This window comes from Schistocerca nitens, chromosome 12 (assembly GCF_023898315.1).
Source record: "Schistocerca nitens isolate TAMUIC-IGC-003100 chromosome 12, iqSchNite1.1, whole genome shotgun sequence".
NCBI classification, from domain to species: Eukaryota; Metazoa; Arthropoda; class Insecta; order Orthoptera; family Acrididae; genus Schistocerca; species Schistocerca nitens.
Genome location: NC_064625.1, coordinates 26,899,078 through 26,917,656, shown reverse-complemented (window position 1 = coordinate 26,917,656; position 18,579 = coordinate 26,899,078). Strand labels below are relative to the sequence as shown.

At 41.4% G+C, this 18,579-nt stretch overlaps 1 protein-coding gene across 2 annotated transcripts in view; it reads right to left on the bottom strand.

The window, feature by feature from the left end:
* Positions 1 to 18,579, bottom strand: part of LOC126214853 (F-box/LRR-repeat protein 2-like) — a 121,662-nt gene that overhangs the window by 35,491 nt on the left and 67,592 nt on the right. For both annotated transcript variants that reach the window (XM_049941487.1, XM_049941488.1), the window contains one exon: positions 17,230 to 17,534. In XM_049941487.1, coding sequence (XP_049797444.1) covers positions 17,230 to 17,534 — 305 coding nt within the window. The remainder of the gene's footprint in view (positions 1 to 17,229; positions 17,535 to 18,579) is intronic.

The following is an 18,579-nucleotide window of genomic DNA, read 5'->3' as shown; positions in this document are numbered from 1 at the left end:
AAAAAGAGGGACTGAGGGAGGTGCGGTATCAAACTGTAACGTGACTGCAATTGAGGTCATGTTCGTTTCTGTTTCATACTCAATAGCAGCTGCTTTAGATTTGAGCTACGCAGAAGCAACATGTTTACTTTCATCAAAGAAGCCCCTTTCACACAACTGACTTTCTTGTTCAACCTATTACTCGAGACAGGTGAGTGTATTGCAGCACCCCTAGTGTTCTATTCCTGGACTGAGTCTTATCTGTTTTGAGTGGTTGGTGTGACTCGCCGATCTTTCAAAGTGCCGCTGCGCAGTTACGCGCGTCCTCTACATGTGGCGCTGTCTGACAGCCATGCAGCAGCAGTGCCACCTAAGCGGCCAACCAGCCAGCGGCTGCTAGACTCGGACTCAATTATGATTTGACTGTTAAGTGTACACACGTCTTACTCTGTTTACTTGATCTGTGACTTTCATGTATTGCATCTTCCTTGAAATATATTTATTCAACTTGAAGTTATAACAATTGGCGACAAGGATGGGATTTTTCTTTTCCATTGTTGACCCACATGTTTCCATGGCTACTTTAGAGCAACTATTGCAAGGTCTCATAGAACAGCAAACGCTTCTCACAAATGCGATTTGTGATTTCGTCGCGGCATCAAATGCGAGACGTCTCTCGTCGTAGTCTCTACCTACTTTTCCTCCTTACAACGAGACGGCGGGAGACTGGTCTGATTATGAAAAACGTCTTCGACAGCACTTTTTGGCATTTCATGTCGCAGGTGAACAAACATGTAAGTCTCTGTTCCTTTCGTGGATTTCATGTTGTCGCAATTGGCTACTTTGAAAGATCCTGCGTCTTTGTCCTTTGCTGAAATGTGCTCACTTCTGTCCGTATATTTTCAAAAGCAAACGAATGGGGTAGCCTCTCGTGTTGCCTTTTATCGTTGTCAAAAACAATTGAATCAATCCTATCGCGCTTGGGCTGCTGAACTTCACGGCCTCAGTAGAAAGTTTCAATTTGTTACTGAAGTTCACAAAGAAACCTATGCCGATTCCATGGTATGGGATGCTATTATCCGATCAGCGCCCGACAAAGAAGTTAGCAACGTGCCCTTCAGTTGGCAAATCCGACTCTAGATGAAGTCCTATCCATAGCTCAGTCTTTTGAAATTTCTCACGCCGCTGGAGCACAAACAGAGGCATGGAGCGACGTCAGGGAAATACAACCTATGTGCGATGTTGACGAAGCGTGTGGCGTGTCCCCGCCTGCCGATGTGGCCGCAGTACGCTCACAAGCACAGCCTCGGCTTAACCGTAAACTAACCTCTAAGAAACTGCAGCAAAACCCACGGCAACTTCCTTCATGTCCGCGGTGTTCTACAAAACATTCATGAGAAGATTGTCCACAACATTGGGCCATGTGTCACAAATGGGGGGGAAAAAAAAGGGGGGGGGGGTCATGTGTCATCCGTTTGCAAATCTGACCGCATACATGTTCATGAACATGACGCTGATTTTGATTCTGTATTGTCTGTCGATTGTACTTCTTCCCTTTCAGGGAATTTATTCCTCACTGTCCAAATACTTGGTCGAGATGTTCGCATGCAGGTGGATACTGGTTCTGTTGCCACTATCATCAATTCTCAGACGTATCTTCGGCTGGGTTCTCCAATCCTGTCACCTGTCACTAGGCAATTACGAACGTACAATAAACAGAAGATTTCTCTCTTGGGACAATTTGATGCTGAGATATCTTACAAATCTGTCGTTCTCTCTGTTCCCATATTTGTGGTCGACTATAGTAACACGGAGAATCTTTTTGGTTTCGAAGCCATTCGCGTTTTTGGGTTCTCCATAGATGACTCTGTCAATATCGTCTCTGATGCTATTCCTTATGCTCAATTGGATTCCTTGTCAACGACATTTTCGTGCCTTTTTTTCTCCTGGGTTAGGCCGTGCAAACGACTTTGAAGCTCATATCATGCTCAAACCCACTGCTCGGCCTAAGTTTTTTCGGGCTCGGCCCATTCCTGTGGCCCTTTGTGATCAGGTCAAACGGGAGCTGGATCGTCTCACTGCTTCAGGGGTCTTGCTTCCTGTCACTTCCAGTGAGTGGTCCTCTCCTGTCATTGTCGTTGCTAAGCCAAATGGTGATATTCGTCTCTGTGGCTATTTCAAAGCCACTGTAAATGCTCAATGCCTTGTCGACACTTACCCTATGCATCGACACTGCTTCCCGGCAGTTTCTGGTCCCTTGACACACCTCTCGGCCTCTATCAATACCAACAATTGCCATTCGGGATTGCCAGCATCCCTGCTCTCTTTCAGTGATTCTTGGAACAATTGTTGCTCACTGTCCCTGGGTGCATAAATTACCAGGACAACATTGTTGTCACTGGCTCAACCACTGACGAACATCTTCAAAATCTCTGCACGCTTTTTCATGTCTAACAGACTGCCGGTCTTAAGTGTAATCTTCAGAAATCAAAATTTTTTCAGGCATCTATCACATACTTGGGGTTTCAACTCTCTTGGAATGGTATTCGTCCACTTCAGCAAACTGTCGCTGCGATCGATGCCCTTCCTCGCCCTACATCTATTAAGGAACTGCAGGCCTTCTTGGGGAAAATAGCATACTATCACAAGTTTTTACCGTCTGCTGCTTCGGTGGCTCAGTCGTTGCATCGCCTGTTGCAAGAAAACGTGCCTTTTCACTGGTCCGCGTCATGCGATGCGACTTTCCAGAAATTGAAGACAATGCTGAAACAGGCTCCGTGTGTGGCTACTTATCGACCTGGCCACCATCTTGTTCTTGCCACAGACGCCTCTTAATACGGGGTCAGTGCAGTCCTTGCACACCGTTTTTCTGACGGTTCTGAACAACCCTTCAAAACGCTCACGGATGCCCAACAAAAGTATTCTCAAATTGAAAAACAAGCTTTGGCCATTATTTATGCTCTTCATAAGTTTGGTGTTTTTCTCTATGGATCCAAATTTCATCTTGTTACGGATCACAAACCACTTGTTTCCTTGTTTCATCCATCAACGTCACTTCCTGACAAGGCTGCACACCGCCTCCAGCGTTGGGCTCTTTACTTGTCTCGTTTCAATTATGAGATTAATTTCCGGACGACGGCTCAACATGCGAATGCTGATGCACTGTCTTGCCCTCCCATGGGTCCTGATCTGGCATTTGATAGGGACGAACTTTTGTGTTTCCACCTGGATGTTGCCGAGCAGCGGGTTGTGGACGGGTTCCCCATGACCGGGGACCAGCTGGCAGCTGCTACGGGTTCTGATCCTACCCTCTCCCAGTTGCGGAACTACTACGCTTTGCGTTACCGCCTCACGGCTAGGGATGATGTTATCCTCCTTTCCACCAAAAATGCTTCGCCGCGTGTTGTGGTACCTGCGTCCTTGCGTGCTTCAGTCTTGTGCCTCCTTCACCAAGGGCACTGGGGTGTCTCTCGCACAAAATCTCTGGCGCGCTGTCGTGTGTACTGGCCCAGCATCAACTCTGAAATCACACACATGGTCGCTGCCTGCAGCCCTTGTGCGTCACAGGCCGCCGCCCCGAAGTCATCTTTGTCACCGTGGCCTTCGCCTGAGAAGCCCTGGGAGCGTATTCATGCATACTTCGCGGGACCTTTTTTAGGTAGTTATTGGCATCTCGTTATTGACCCTACTCTAACTTTCCATTCATTGTCCGTTGCACGTCGCCTACCACCGCGGCAACCACAAATGCTCTAGGTCGCACTTTCTCTTTGGAAGGCCTTCCCTCTACTCTTGTTACTGATAATGGTCCGCAATTTGCCTCATCCGATTTTGCGGATTTTTCTGCCCATCACGGCGTCACATGTCACGGTCCCTCCATTCCAACCATAGTCAAACGGTGAGACTGAACGACTGGTCCGCACATTTAAGGCTCAGATGAGGAAACTCCCGACTTCTTCTGCTGCTGATGATGCGCTTCTCCAATTCCTGGCTTCTTACCGTTTCACCCCCATGGGCGACCACAGCTGAGCTGAGCTCTTACATGGCCAACAGTTCCGCACGCTACTTCATCTTCTGTGGCCTTCCACCTCACGGCCGCGGGTGCCTTTGCTTGGCCAGTTCACCGCTGACGACCTTGTATCGAGTACAGGCATATGGCAGGCGGCCAAAATGGAGTCCTGGCCGCATCTTATGACACTGTGACCGATGCCTGTACGAAATTCAGACTCACGGGTGTTGCAGTGCATCATTCGGAACAGATTCGGCCTCGTGTGCCGGCAACGCCTGTTCTGGATGCCGTGTAGCGGGGCTTTGAATTTCGCCGCGCTACACTCGTTCCCTCAGATAAAAAATATCCCGTCGCAGCGGTATGAGCGCTCGACGGCAGAGAAAATACTAAAATGGTAACACTTTTTTTGTTTTCTATCCATTGTTTGTTTGTCTCTTGTTAGCCGAAGCTTAAGGCAGACGTGATCTGGAAGACGTAAAAACAGAATACTTATTAGCTAGACTTTATCTGATTTTAATGTGTAGACATATTGTGAAAGTTGTTAAGAAATTCGGAGGATGGAAGTAGCAAAGTAAATTAAATTGCATACAGTATCAAGATTATTTTAATTGGTATAAATTAGAAATTCCTGGACAATGAAACTTATTGCACGATTTCGGAGCCGACTTTTCACACAGAAATGAAGGAGATTTTTGAAGACCTGGACGCCGCCCGAAAGAAGACAAGTTAACCTGGTAAAGGATGATTTATCTACGCCACTTCCCCATGTCAGTTACATTTTGTTATTCTCTGTTTCTTTTCAGTAAGTTTTGTAGTGGAAATTGGTTTAACTTTTGCTCAAAAACGCCACAAGGACCACCCCAACAATAGCTTTTCCGAATAACGAAGTCCGATAGCTTTTCTGTAATACAAAGTCCGATTTGCTTTTTCATTCTTTCCCTTTTTCACGGTCATTTACGATTATAAAACCCCTTTTTTATTCACCATTTCTTCCCACATTTTCAACCTTTTTCTTTTCTTCTCTCTTATTTTTCTTTTTTTTTTTTTTATTAACCACTACAACTGGCTCCTGCGACAGGACGCAATTTTCGCATGTGTCGTTTTTGAGCAAATTTGAAACTTTAATTTGTATTTTTTCCCCAACAGAGAATAAACAAAAATCCTGAAGTTTAAAGGGTAACGAAAACACCAACTTTATTGTACAAATGATTATACAACAATATTGTAAAGAATTTTTGTAACTAATTCAATCTGTTTTCTTTTCATGGCGTATATTGATGCAAAACTGTTATTTTGAGACCTTTTGGTGATTATCCGATGGAGATGTATTAAGAAAACCCATATTTTGACGAATACGATTTACGCAGAAGTGTTTGACCAGCCGCTGCAGGACAGAAAATTTAATGGTGAGTCACACAATTATGTTTCATTCAAACATTCAATAGCCAACTGCAGAATCCATTTTTCCCTTTCCACGCATCCTGTAGTTTTCTTCTAGATTTTTCCAAAATCATCTATCTCTATTGTAGTTTTTGATAATTACAGTATTGTTGTAGCATGTGAAGATAGTGAATTTGACCGCCAAACAGTCATTTGTTACGAAAAATGTTGTCTGCCCTGCTGCATCTTTCTCAACCATTGTTTGCAATAGAACAATCATTTACATTGACGAGAAAATATTTAAACCTAAATTTGAGTCAAATCTTTATTAATCAGTCTTATATTTTTCCCCTTTTGACTTACGATTATACATCCTATTACAATGGAACGCGGTAAGGTAGAGATAGTTTCGGCAGATGAGTTAAGTGAAGTAGATTCATCGTTCAACCAACAAGAAAGTCCGCGTTTCCCTCCATGGACGAGTTCACAGATCAATGCAATGATTTTGCCTCAAACTCGCAACATTTGTGATAATACACAGATGGCGACTTTAAATGACGAAATGTGTAATGGACGCGAGACTAGACCGTCAGCGCCATTGTTAACATCAATGTCAGAACCGAATATGAGACAAATTCAGCAATGTGACACAAATCGGACACAGGAAACTGACAAACTGGACCGACTATTAGAGTTATTTGCAGACATGAAACGAGACGTTAGTCAGAAAATTGATGCAAAACTGGACGCACTTGGTCAGGACTTTAAACAAAGGCTAGATAAAAGCGACGAAAAATTTGACGTATTAAACCGTACTATGACCGAAAATTTTGAACGAACGACAAAACAGATGACAGAATTAAATAACACCACTCAAAAGCTCAGCCAGAGATTTGAGACTTTGTCCAACCAAGTCACTAAACAGGAAGAAACTTTGGTTACATTCACACATGAAACAAAAAACAATATCACCCGATGTGAGAATCAGTTAACTCAAATAGTTAATGTGCAGCAGGAAGTGAACACTCGTGTGGAAGAGTTAGCTCAGGCCCACACTTCAGCTAGCTCCATCCAAGAAAAGCTGACTGAAGAAGTGGGAAATATTACCCAACAGCTCACAATGGTAGTTCTTGAACAAACCCACCTCAAAGAAAAGATAGAAAAACTAGAAGATCGAGCGGACCTCGCGTCACTAAACAACGACACCAACATGGCCGAAAGAATTGTGCATGAATGTAAATTGTGTGACGACTATCTGGACAAAAAACTTGAAACAATTACAGAAGACATACTTTCAAAAACAAAGACACATGTTAAAGACGAGACAAAACACATAGAAGACGAAGTGACAAAATTACGAGACAATGTTGTGCCGTGTTTGGCGATTGGCGCAAATGCATTGTCAGGGAAGGACAAAACAGCTAAAACCATGGCTAATGACACAGACAGAACACCTATTGTGGAATCACCTATTACAAGCCAAAATTACAATGTACCGCTTTCTTTTCCACCAAACGAGCAATATTACGATACGACACCTAGAGTAGCAAGTGACACAAACTACGTCAATACAGTTATGCCAACCGGCATGGCCGATGACACGTTTGTAAGACATGGGTATTTCCAGACATTTTCCAGTGAGGACAAGCACAAAGTCCACCCTATTGTGTTTATTAGATATTTGGACGGTGTTTTTCCACGTAGTTGGTCAGAAGTCGATAAAATCAGATACGTCACCAATCTCATGAGAGGACGAGCAGCTAAGTGGGGTGCCGCTATGAAACGGCGGTGCCTTACGTTTGAACAGTTCGAACAAGCCTTCTTGGACGAATTCTGGTCCGAGAATGAGCAACAGAGTCTAAGGAGAGAAGTGTGAAACCCCGAGACCTATGACCCTAAAAAAGAGACATTAAGACAATACTTTGAGAGGTACCTAGACAAGACACTGTGACACTGTACTGGACCAAACCAGCCGACTTGCCAGCGATAATTGACACTTTAAAGAGCCACTTACCCTTTACATACCGAGACAGATTAATAGGAGTACCGGAGAATGACGTTAAGACTTTCTTAAACTTCTTAGATCAAATGGACGTAGTTTACAGAGGCGATTCACGCCATTAAAATTTTACGCATATTAGTAAACAAAATCAGCACCCACCCCAAAGGAACCGTAGTGACGGTGGTTGGTGGAACCATCCGTCCGCGCCGCGACACAATACGATGCCTGCGCGCGAAACAGATTCAAATGGAAACGTGTATGACAGTAGGAACAACCGCAAAAATTCGTGGAATAACGATAACAACAATAATTATCACCCATATCAAAATGGTAACTACAAGCAAAACGAAAATCACAGACAGTACAACAACAACAACAATAGGAGACGTGAGAATAACCGGTACAACCCGGGCTACTTTGACAGGAACATACTATATAACAGACATAATTACCACCAAAACAATAACAATCACCAACAGAATATGTGGAACACACAAAATTCACGCATGACAAATCATAACCCTCCACGGGATCCGCCGCCGTTCCCAAGTACAGTTATGCACTCCCCGCCACGAAGTAGCAATAACAATTGCGACGCGCCATCAGCTGACGCGTGGCCGCCAACCAGCCAGAATGTAAACATAGTGGAGCTGGTCAATGAACCCGGCCAAACACAGCAGACGACGGAAAACAGTCGACGACCGAGCTAAGCGCTCGTGCTTCGGTCGTGAGGTGTTGTAAGAGCGCAACGGCTGAGACAGTTTGTTTCCTCAGGTACGATGACAAAATGACAGCGGAAAGGAATTAACAAACCTATCAGGTTGATGACCTTGTTCTTTTGCGTTCACATCCCAAGGCTACAAAATTAAAACAACTGAACAGAAAATGGCAGCTATTATATTCAGGTCCTTTCAGAATAGCAAGCATACCTCACCCAGGTTGTTACTCCCTATAATACCAGTTATCTCACAAGCCGAGGGGGCTGCATCCTCACAGACATTTGAAACCCTTTGTGCACTAAAACAACATAATATAATAATAACTAAGTTGAACATGAGCAAGTTGCTGTGAAAACGAGATCGTAAATATTTGTATTGAATACACGAACATTAAGTTATACAGCCTAAGAACACAAACGTTAATTTATGGAAATTATATACTGCAGTTACACTTGTACACATAATTACGAAGAGAATGTAAAACCAGGTGAGCACATTTACTGAATGAGAAAAGATATTCATATAGGAATGAGAACTACACAGGTTACATTTGTTGTTAATTGAAAATTATAAGGTAAATCAACAATTAGTTTGTTATTTCAAGGCACTCCAATGACAGGAAATAATAGCTATTGAGATCAGTAATGACATAGGTATGTAGCAGAATGAATGAGGACGTAAGAATGAATGATCAGTATGAATGAGTTAATATTTAGGTTAATATAAGAAGGTAAGTTACTGTGAAGTAGTTGATGGAGACAAGAGATTATTTGAGGAAAATATTATTGGAGTTTTATGAGAATGGAAGTGCCAAATGGCCCCACGTATGTGATATATTAATGTTTGATGAGGAATATGTTTAATGTATAAGGATATATATATTATGATGAATATGTGAGTAAGGAATGAGTGAGAATGTTTTGGTAATATTGTGCTACATAGAGAAGTGAGTAAACAGTCTACATCTTTAAGATTATATAAGAATTTCAATTTGAAAGAAAACATTTGTGATGAGTTAGAACACGTGAGTACAAGACACTAAATGTGAAGCTACAGGGTGATTCAAAAAGAATACCACAACTTTAGGAATTTAAAACTCTGCAACGACAAAAGGCAGAGCTAAGCACTATCTGTCGGCGAATTAAGGGAGCTATAAAGTTTCATTTAGTTGTACATTTGTTCGCTTGAGGCGCTGTTGACTAGGCGTCAGCGTCAGTTGATGCTAAGATGGCGACCGCTCAACAGAAAGCTTTTTGTGTTATTGAGTACGGCAGAAGTGAATCGACGACAGTTGTTCAGCGTGCATTTCGAACGAAGTATGGTGTTAAACCTCCTGATAGGTGGTGTATTAAACGTTGGTATTTCAGCCAATAAAGTTTTTGGTCCCTTTTTCTTCGAAGGTGCTACTGTAACTGGACTACAGTATCTGGAGATGTTAGAGAATTGGCTGTTCCCTCAGCTCGAACAAGAAGCACAACAATTCATATTTCAGCAGGATGGAGCGCCACCACATTGGCACTTATCTGTCCGTAACTACCTGAATGTCAACTACCCGAGGCGATGGATCGGCCGCCAGGCAGCCCGTGACAGAGCACTTCATCACTGGCCTCCAAGAAGCCCTGATCTTACCCCCTGTGATTTTTTCTTATGGGGGTATGTTAAGGATATGGTGTTTCGGCCACCTCTCCCAGCCACCATTGATGATTTGAAATGAGAAATAACAGCAGCTATCCAAACTGTTACGCCTGCTATGCTACAGAGAGTGTGGAACGAGTTGGAGTATCGGGTTGATATTGCTCGAGTGTCTGGAGGGGGCCATATTGAACATCTCTGAACTTGTTTTTGAGTGAAAAAAAAAAAAACCTTTTTAAATACTCTTTGTAATGATGTATAACAGAAGGTTATATTATGTTTCTTTCATTAAATACACATTTTTAAAGTTGTGGTATTCTTTTTGAATCACCCTGTATTTTCTGTGCCCTTGAAAATGAACGAATGCCAGAAAAGCAGAGTGAACATAATGATGATTACAGCTGTGGAGATAAGTGTGATAAGAACGTAGCTTGGAAACACATTAGCTTTAATTTATGGCAGAAGTGTAACTTGGTAACCTTTTGTTAAGTTTTGTTAAGCCACTGTGTGGAAGAAAACATTTGTAGTTTGTGTTCAGACAGGAGAATGATATTTTAAGGAACTTAAGTTGAAATATAGTTTTACACAGCCCTCATGTGAATACATTTGTATAGAAAAAAAATTTTTTTTACACAAGACAGAAAACCCTGAGGAAGCAAAAGATAGAGTTATTAAGGCCGTTTTGCGATTCGTACAACACCTCCACTTAAGCGAAAAGATGACAAAATTACATCTACGTTGAAGACATTTGACTTTTCAGGCTATGCAAGGTAGCTGCAAAGGAGCAGTGACCACCCGTGCAGCCGACATCGAGCAACGGACACTGAGAAAGAGTCATTTTACTGTCAATTATAATACTATGTTCTTTATTTATGATTTATAGATAGAAATGATATATATATATACTACATACATGATGTTTAACCTTCACTAAAGTAGAAGAAAGTTCATGGTTGAACTCTTGAGAGGAAATTTGATATGTTATCATATAATACACATTATGAGAGAGACAATCTCTGAGATACATTTTCCATTTGTATAGACGGTATCCACAAGAAGTGGAGATATCGAGGAAGTACTGAGCAGCTATGTGATTTACTCATGCAAGGATTTGTTAATGTGTAATACACTTAGTCATATGAACAGTCAGAACACAAACACAGGATCTGTCATGATGTTACACTACACAGACTTGACGTACGGACACTTACATTTACCCATGATTTGGTAAATTGTAAGCACCTCCTTTCATACACCCCTTGAAGGTGATCCAAATGTTATAATGTATTATGTTCTCTCTCATGTAGTAGCTGTAGGATTTGGTAGTTTATAGGTAGTGAATAGTTTCTTCCAGTCTATCTTTCTTTCTTTCTCCATTATCCTACCACCTCCTGCAGCTGGGTATTGTTTGTTTATGGAATGTAAAAATATAATGTGTGACAGTAAACTTTCAGGTATGAATTAAAAGACATGAAGAAAATTGAGTATGGCATTACAAGCCTGGTCAACCACTAGCTAAGATATGGAATCAAAAGAAAGAGATAAATAATAAATGAAGGAAAGCCCGTGCTTTAAGTATTAAGTCTGATATCCCTTGGCACGCCCAAACCTGAATAAAAAAGGAAATTAATACCCCAATAAAAGAAAGCCAATGGGACTTAGTATAATTTTTTAGTGTAAATATTTCACATGCATATTCTTGTAAATTTATATGTATTTGTATATGTGTTAAAACTTTGCATATTGTCAGCATATTTTGAAATGTGACCACGAAATGTAAGCTTTCATAATTAACAATGTAAACATGCTTGGATAAAGTGAACTGTTAAAATGTAAATATTGCAAAAAAGTGTTGCAAACTGTGAACGTTATAAACGACGAATTTTGTGTTGTTTGTGAAACTTATGGTACATAAACCAAATAACTGTTTGTAAATCGATATAAACTGCAATTTACTTCGACGATAATGAGGATTTTCACACTGCAAATGAACGTTTGTTGGCAAGTGTAAACAACGTGGTGAAACACCTACCTTTGCGAACATCGACGCCGTTGTTCCTGGCCGGCCTTCAGATGCTTTAGAGACAATAAACTCAGCACCTGTCGTAGGCGATGTGGAGGCTAAAAACTACATCGACCATATATGCCCCGGGAACAATAGTCATGAAAACGCACAAGGACCTGGAGTGTTGTGTCGTAACAGAAGACATGGACGTTGCTTCAGATCACGCACACGCTCAATCTTATGGTGTCACCGGCTTAACACGCCAATTATGCTGGAATAACAACTTGTAATGAACACTATGTGAGAGTGAATACTGTTCAAGACTGTCATAATGCAGCGATTTTGAAACTGCCGCACGCGAAATTCAGTGATGCTACTGCGCATGCGCAATGACTACGTGCTGCCAGAGATGCATTGGGAAGCCAACGCTGGAAGCGCACAACATTAACTGCGCTGGTGAGCAGCTTGCTCACACACACACTATGTAAACATATATATATATTATTTGTCTAAAAAGGATCAAAACTGTAACAAGTGTATGTAGTATATAGATTTAGAAACCAAGTATTGACAAAGATAATCCTCTAAGTATGCACATGGCGTTTCCTGGGAAAATATGTATAATAGACATTTAGGTATATCTAGTCTATTGTCTGCTAGCCTGCCACGCTAAATGTTTTAGCGTGACAGTCGAGGGGGCGATGTAGCGGGGCTTTGAATTTCGCCGCGCTACACTCGTCCCCTCAGATAAAAAATATCCCGTCGCAGCGGTATGAGCGCTCGACGGCAGAGAAAATACTAAAATGGTAACACTTTTTTTGTTTTCTATCCGTTTTTTGTTTGTCTCTTGTTAGCCGAAGCTTAAGGCAGACGTGATCTGGAAGACGTAAAAACAGAATACTTATTAGCTGGACTTTATCTGATTTTAATGTGTAGACATATTGTGAAAGTTGTTAAGAAATTCGGAGGATGGAAGTAGCAAAGTAAATTAAATTGCATACAGTATCAAGATTATTTTAATTGGTATAAATTAGAAATTCCTGGACAATGAAACTTATTGCACGATTTCGGAGCCGACTTTTCACACAGAAATGAAGGAGATTTTTGAAGACCTGGACGCCGCCCGAAAGAAGACAAGTTAACCTGGTAAAGGATGATTTATCTACGCCACTTCCCCATGTCAGTTACATTTTGTTATTCTCTGTTTCTTTTCAGTAAGTTTTGTAGTGGAAATTGGTTTAACTTTTGCTCAAAAACGCCTCAAGGACCACCCCATCAATAGCTTTTCCGAATAACGAAGTCCGATAGCTTTTCTGTAATACAAAGTCCGATTTGCTTTTCATTTTTCCCCTTTTTCGCGGTCTCTCTTCTCCATTTATTTTTTTATTAACCACTACAGCCGCTACACCACCTTCGGCTCTAACTGACGCTCGGGATACTGGAATCTCTCCTTACTCATAACGCAGTCCTCTCACCATCATATTGGTGCCAGCACAAGAGCTGACACCACCAGGAGACGACCCCATGCAGGAACCAGATGACCATCATCTGTCGGAGCAACTCTACTCACCTCCTCCTCCTCCTCCTCCTCCTCCTAAGGACACGGACACATCGCCCATGTCTCCTGTAATAACAACCGGACTTGCCGCAACGGGCAGATTGGTGCACGGGGCCCCAGAACATTCGACCCCCATGTCTTTTGTCATCTCAACCCATTATCATCGGGGACACTTCCATCCATAAGGGTAAGCCTGCTCCTTGAGACTTTACGGCCAGTCAAACAACATCTATGGACGTTAGCAATCTACAGGCCACCTCCATCAAGACCTGTGCAAAAACTTCAAAGGGGGGAAAAGTGTTGTGACTCGCCGATCTTTCAAAGTGCCGTCGCGCAGTTACGCGCGTCCTCTACAAGCAGCGCTGTCTGCCAGCCATGCAGCAGCAGCGCCACCTAAGCAGCCAACCAGCCAGCGGCTGCTAGACTCTGACTCAATTATGATTTGACTGTTAAAGTGTACACTGTTTACTTGATCTGTGACTTTCATGTATTGCGTCTTCCTTGAAATATGTTTATTCAACTTGAAGTTATAACAGTGGTCATTTTCGTTTGCACATCATTGGCAAAACTGTGTTGCTGTGAGAGCTGTCTGCTGTGCAGTTCAGCATCTGAGTGGTCAATATGATGTTATGAAGAACTACCCTTTCTAAGAAAAAATAGAAATATAGTAGTAAAAAATTGCGACTAGCAATGATAATAGAGTGTATCAATGTGCACAGCAGAATTCATAGTCAAAGTTCTGTTCAAAGGTCGGGTGATAAATTCTTTAACACTCCTGACATCTGAAGGAACAGGAAAGTGTCAACCTAACATTTCAGAATATAACAGTATAGATTTATTTGCTCTAGAAAATAAATACTTGTGAAGTGTAAACACACACAGTTATATCCAGAATGTAGTAAATGGTATCTTTTTGGTGTATCCCTCTGCCAATTTATACTATATCTTTGAGAGTGTTCAGATCCTGTTTTCCTCGGGTTTTACTTAGCAAGCACTTCACACTACGTGTAAGATTCTGGAATGAATTATGCTAGCTATGGGAGGTTCCATTGTACTGCTCTGCTTGAAATTTGACAATTTTTTGAAAACAGGAAATAGCACAGTTCATTCATATCACAAACTCTTGCAGTATGTGAACAGGTTTAAAATAAAAGTTCTCCTACATCTATGGATGCCATGTACTGGGTGACAATTATTGAACTATACAAAATAAAACTGTCAACTTCTGTGCAGTTTGCATTAGGACGTTCAAAGTGCACAGTTGGCCGCGGGCACACTGGGAATTAGTATGCTAATGCATGGTTTGGTTTAGCAATGAAGCCAACTTTCATTTTAATGCGTTCATCAATAAGGCAAATTGGCACATCTGGGGGACTGAGAATCCGTATTTCACAATTGAGAAATTCTCTTCGCCCTCAATGGATGGCTGTGCGGAGTGCAATGTCCAGTCACAGAATAATCAGTGTGATATTCCTTGATGGCACGGTGACTACCTAATGGTACATGAAGGTTCTGGAAGATTATTTCATCCCCCTTATCCAAAGAAGAGACCCCAATTTCGACAATATAGGCTCATGCACGACAGAGCTCGACCCCATCAAAGCAGGAGAGTGTTTGACATCCTGGCGGAGCACTTTGGGGACCGCATTCTCACTCTGGGGTACTCAGAGACCACTGGTATGGGCCTCAATTGGCTGCCTATTCTCCGGATCTGAACAAATGCAACTCCTTTTTGTGGGGCTATTTTAAAGACAAGGTGTACAGCAATAACCCCAAAACCATTGCTGAGCTGAAAACATTCAGGAGGTCATCGACAGCATGCATGTTCTGACACTTCAACAGGTCATGCAGAATTTCACTGTTTGTCTATGCCACATCATTGCCAATGATGGCAAGTATATCAAACATGTCAGAACCTAAATCCGAATATCTGTAGTGACCAGAATGAGATTTTCACTCTGCAGTGAAGTGTGCGGGAACAAGACTCCAACTTGGGACCTTTGCCTTTCGCGGGCAAGTGCTCTACCATCAGAGCTACCCAAGCACGACTCACGACCCGTCCTCACAGCTTAAATTCTGCCAGTATCTCGTCTCCTATCTTCAAAACTTCACAAAAGCTCTTCTACGAACCTCGCAGAACTAGCACTCCTGGAAGAAGGGATACTGCGGTGACATGGCTTAGCCACAGCCTGAGGAATGTTTCCAGAATGAGATTTTTCACTCTGCAGTGGCGTGTGCACTGATATGAAACTTCCTGGCAGATTAAAACTGTGCCGGAACAAGACTCAAACTCAGGACCTTGGCCTTTCACGGACAAGTACTCTACCATCTGAGCAAAGGTCCCGAGTTCGGGTCTTGTTCTGGCACACAGTTTTAATCTGCCATGAAGTTGCATCTGTAGTGATGTTTACATGTTGAATAAAGTATGTGAACACTGTAGTTTGTGAAGTAGAACTGGATTAAAGTGCCCCATTGACATCGTAATTGGTGAGTGTAAATGTATACAGAATCAAATCTTTTTCTCTCTGCAATCGGATAGGCTATGCATGTTTTGCTTTATTACTTTCTGAGTGTGAATAGCGTGTTATTTAGTATGCTTAGATTACATTATTATACGATGCTTTACATGCAGCTATTACTGTAACAATTTGGAACGACTTTTCGTAGATATTGTCATTAACTTCAGGTGTTTTTATTTCCTGGTTTGTCTCCATTGTCATTCTCTCCATTTGTTGCACCTACGTATAAACGTCGATTGTATCTTACATTTACAAAATGTACTTCGGAGTTGTGGGTGTGTGCGGTGGCAGCTATTGGAACCTCGCAGTCACAGTGTAGCCAACCACACGCGAGCTATCAAGTGACATGTTTCACCGGCCCGGGTTTATGTGACTCTATACTGCATACTCTGGCTTTGAACTCCAGTTTACCTGAATCAATTTGTAAACAGGATTGAAGTGACTAAAATTATACAAGTACTCAACAATAGTACTTATTTCTGCACCAGACAGTAAACAGCTAGATAGGTACTAGTTGTACACATAGGTGTTTCATGCTCCAATGTTGTCAACACAGTGATACATGGTGGGAATGAAAAGGGGTGTATCAACTACAAGTTCTGGGCAGCCAATGAGAAAGAACCTGGCAGATGATAAGTTTGGAAGCAAGAGACATTGTAACATCCTCACGTCAGCATGGAAGCGAAATCTGATATATGTATTTGGATAAAAACAGCTATGTTCTCAGGTCTCACAGAAATTGCACACATTCTGAAGAAACAGCTAAATATTTGCAGCAACAAGATATAAATTTCACAGCTATGCTATTAGGATGACTATTAAAAATAGTGATACCACGGATGACAGGGTTGGCTAGTGAAAAATGTAGAAAAGGAAACAGTCCACAAATTAATGTAAACCATTTCTTTTCATGTCTTTTATTTCTCCTTGTATTACAAAATGTAAAGAATAAATGGCATGAATTTAGACTAGGTGTAATAACTTTTTAGACAGCTACTTTGTCACTAAAACAATTTGTAATCCTGATTAGTCAGAATAAGACAATAAGTTTTCCTCAAGAACATCTTGGAAAAGAAGGGGGGCAGCTTATAATCAAGGTCATCTTACACAAAGTAAATACCTGCATTTTGGTTTCTGTACAAGTTGTAAATAACATTTTGTCCCCTGTATTTTTTTTTATACCTGCTGCCTTCATAATTTCGAAGAGTGTAAGTCAAAATTCTCAAAAGCTTTCTCTAAATTTGCGAATGCTGCGAACATAGGTCTGCCTATCTTTATTAGTGCCATAGGAATAATTGAAGACGGCGACCTGAACATTTTGAATACTATATAGTGTAACAAAAATCGTTGTACATAAAGCATAATCTTCAAACAAAACTCATTTTCACAAGAAGCTAGACAATATTCGAGTAGTGGTATTAACACTCACCCAGCCATTGTCCACTTTATGCGTATGGACTTAAGGGTGTTGTTCTTGGCTTCCAGGAAGTATTCCAGATCATCCATATTGACATAGCTGAATGTGAAGTCAACTTCTTCTAGCTGTGGGCAACTATCAGCTATTAGGCGCAGCAGAAGAGGTGTTTCATTGCTAGAATCGTATTCTCCCAGACAGAGGACGCGTAGGTGCTCCAAGTGAGAGACTGCCTGTGCAAGTATCTCTGACCTCATCACTTCACTGGGTATCGTCAGTGAATTTATTTTGGGGCACTTCTCAACCAAGTTCTTGAGCATCTGCAAGTAAAACACCATTTACAAGCTATACAAACACACAGGTACAAATCCAAAGTTCACGGAGCACAGCAGAAGTTATTTTCCTGTTCAAAAAGGGCAACAAAAGCAAATGTAGAAACTCGACACATCAGGCTGTTTAACGTGGCATATAACATCCACTCAAAAATACTGAACAACAGAATAATATCACATTCAATTCCACCAGAATTCTTGTGACCGTGATATAACCCAGGATAGAAAGATGGTCAGCACCCAATGTAGCATAATCCGTCTTTTACTGCACATCCAGATTTCAGCTAACAGTGCAGTTATCATCACTGCAGTACAGGTAATCATGCAGATTCAACATAATTAGTTGGACTAATGCTTCTGTATGTCGGGTTGGAATTTGTGTCATCATAATTATATTTAGTCTATGTGACAACCTAAAATACACTGATGATTGCTGCACTGTCAGCTGAAATCTAGATCTGCAATAATAAGGCATACAATATTAGGACTGGTGATGACTACCTTTCTGTAACGCACAGACTAAGCTGAAGCACTTCTCCAAGACAATCAAAGTGCATTTACAAAAGGACAGTCATATAGTGAAAATATCTTTACAGTACAAGAACTTTTAATAGACAAACAGAATTTAATCTTTGAACTCACATCACTTTAATAGCTTTTGAAGAAGTTTTCGATACAGCAGACAGAAATACAGGGTGTCCGAAAAATCTTTCCCTGATTACATAAATGATAAGGCCGGTATTACACTATCAAATTTCTTTGTCAAAGATTTGATCAAAGATGTGATCAAATATTCCGTCAAATATATTTGACAAAGATCTTTGACGTAGCGCTAGAAGGGGTATTACACTGTCATCAAATTTTTCGTCAAAGTTCAAGATGGCTGACAACAACTTGTTATTAACCGCAGCAGTTGTACGTACCCCAATTGCATTGTGTGCACATGCGGAAAAGAAGTGGAATGGAACCATACATACGAGGTTGACAGTCTTAAAAGTCCTGGGATCACAACTTGATAATAAATTCAGTTGGG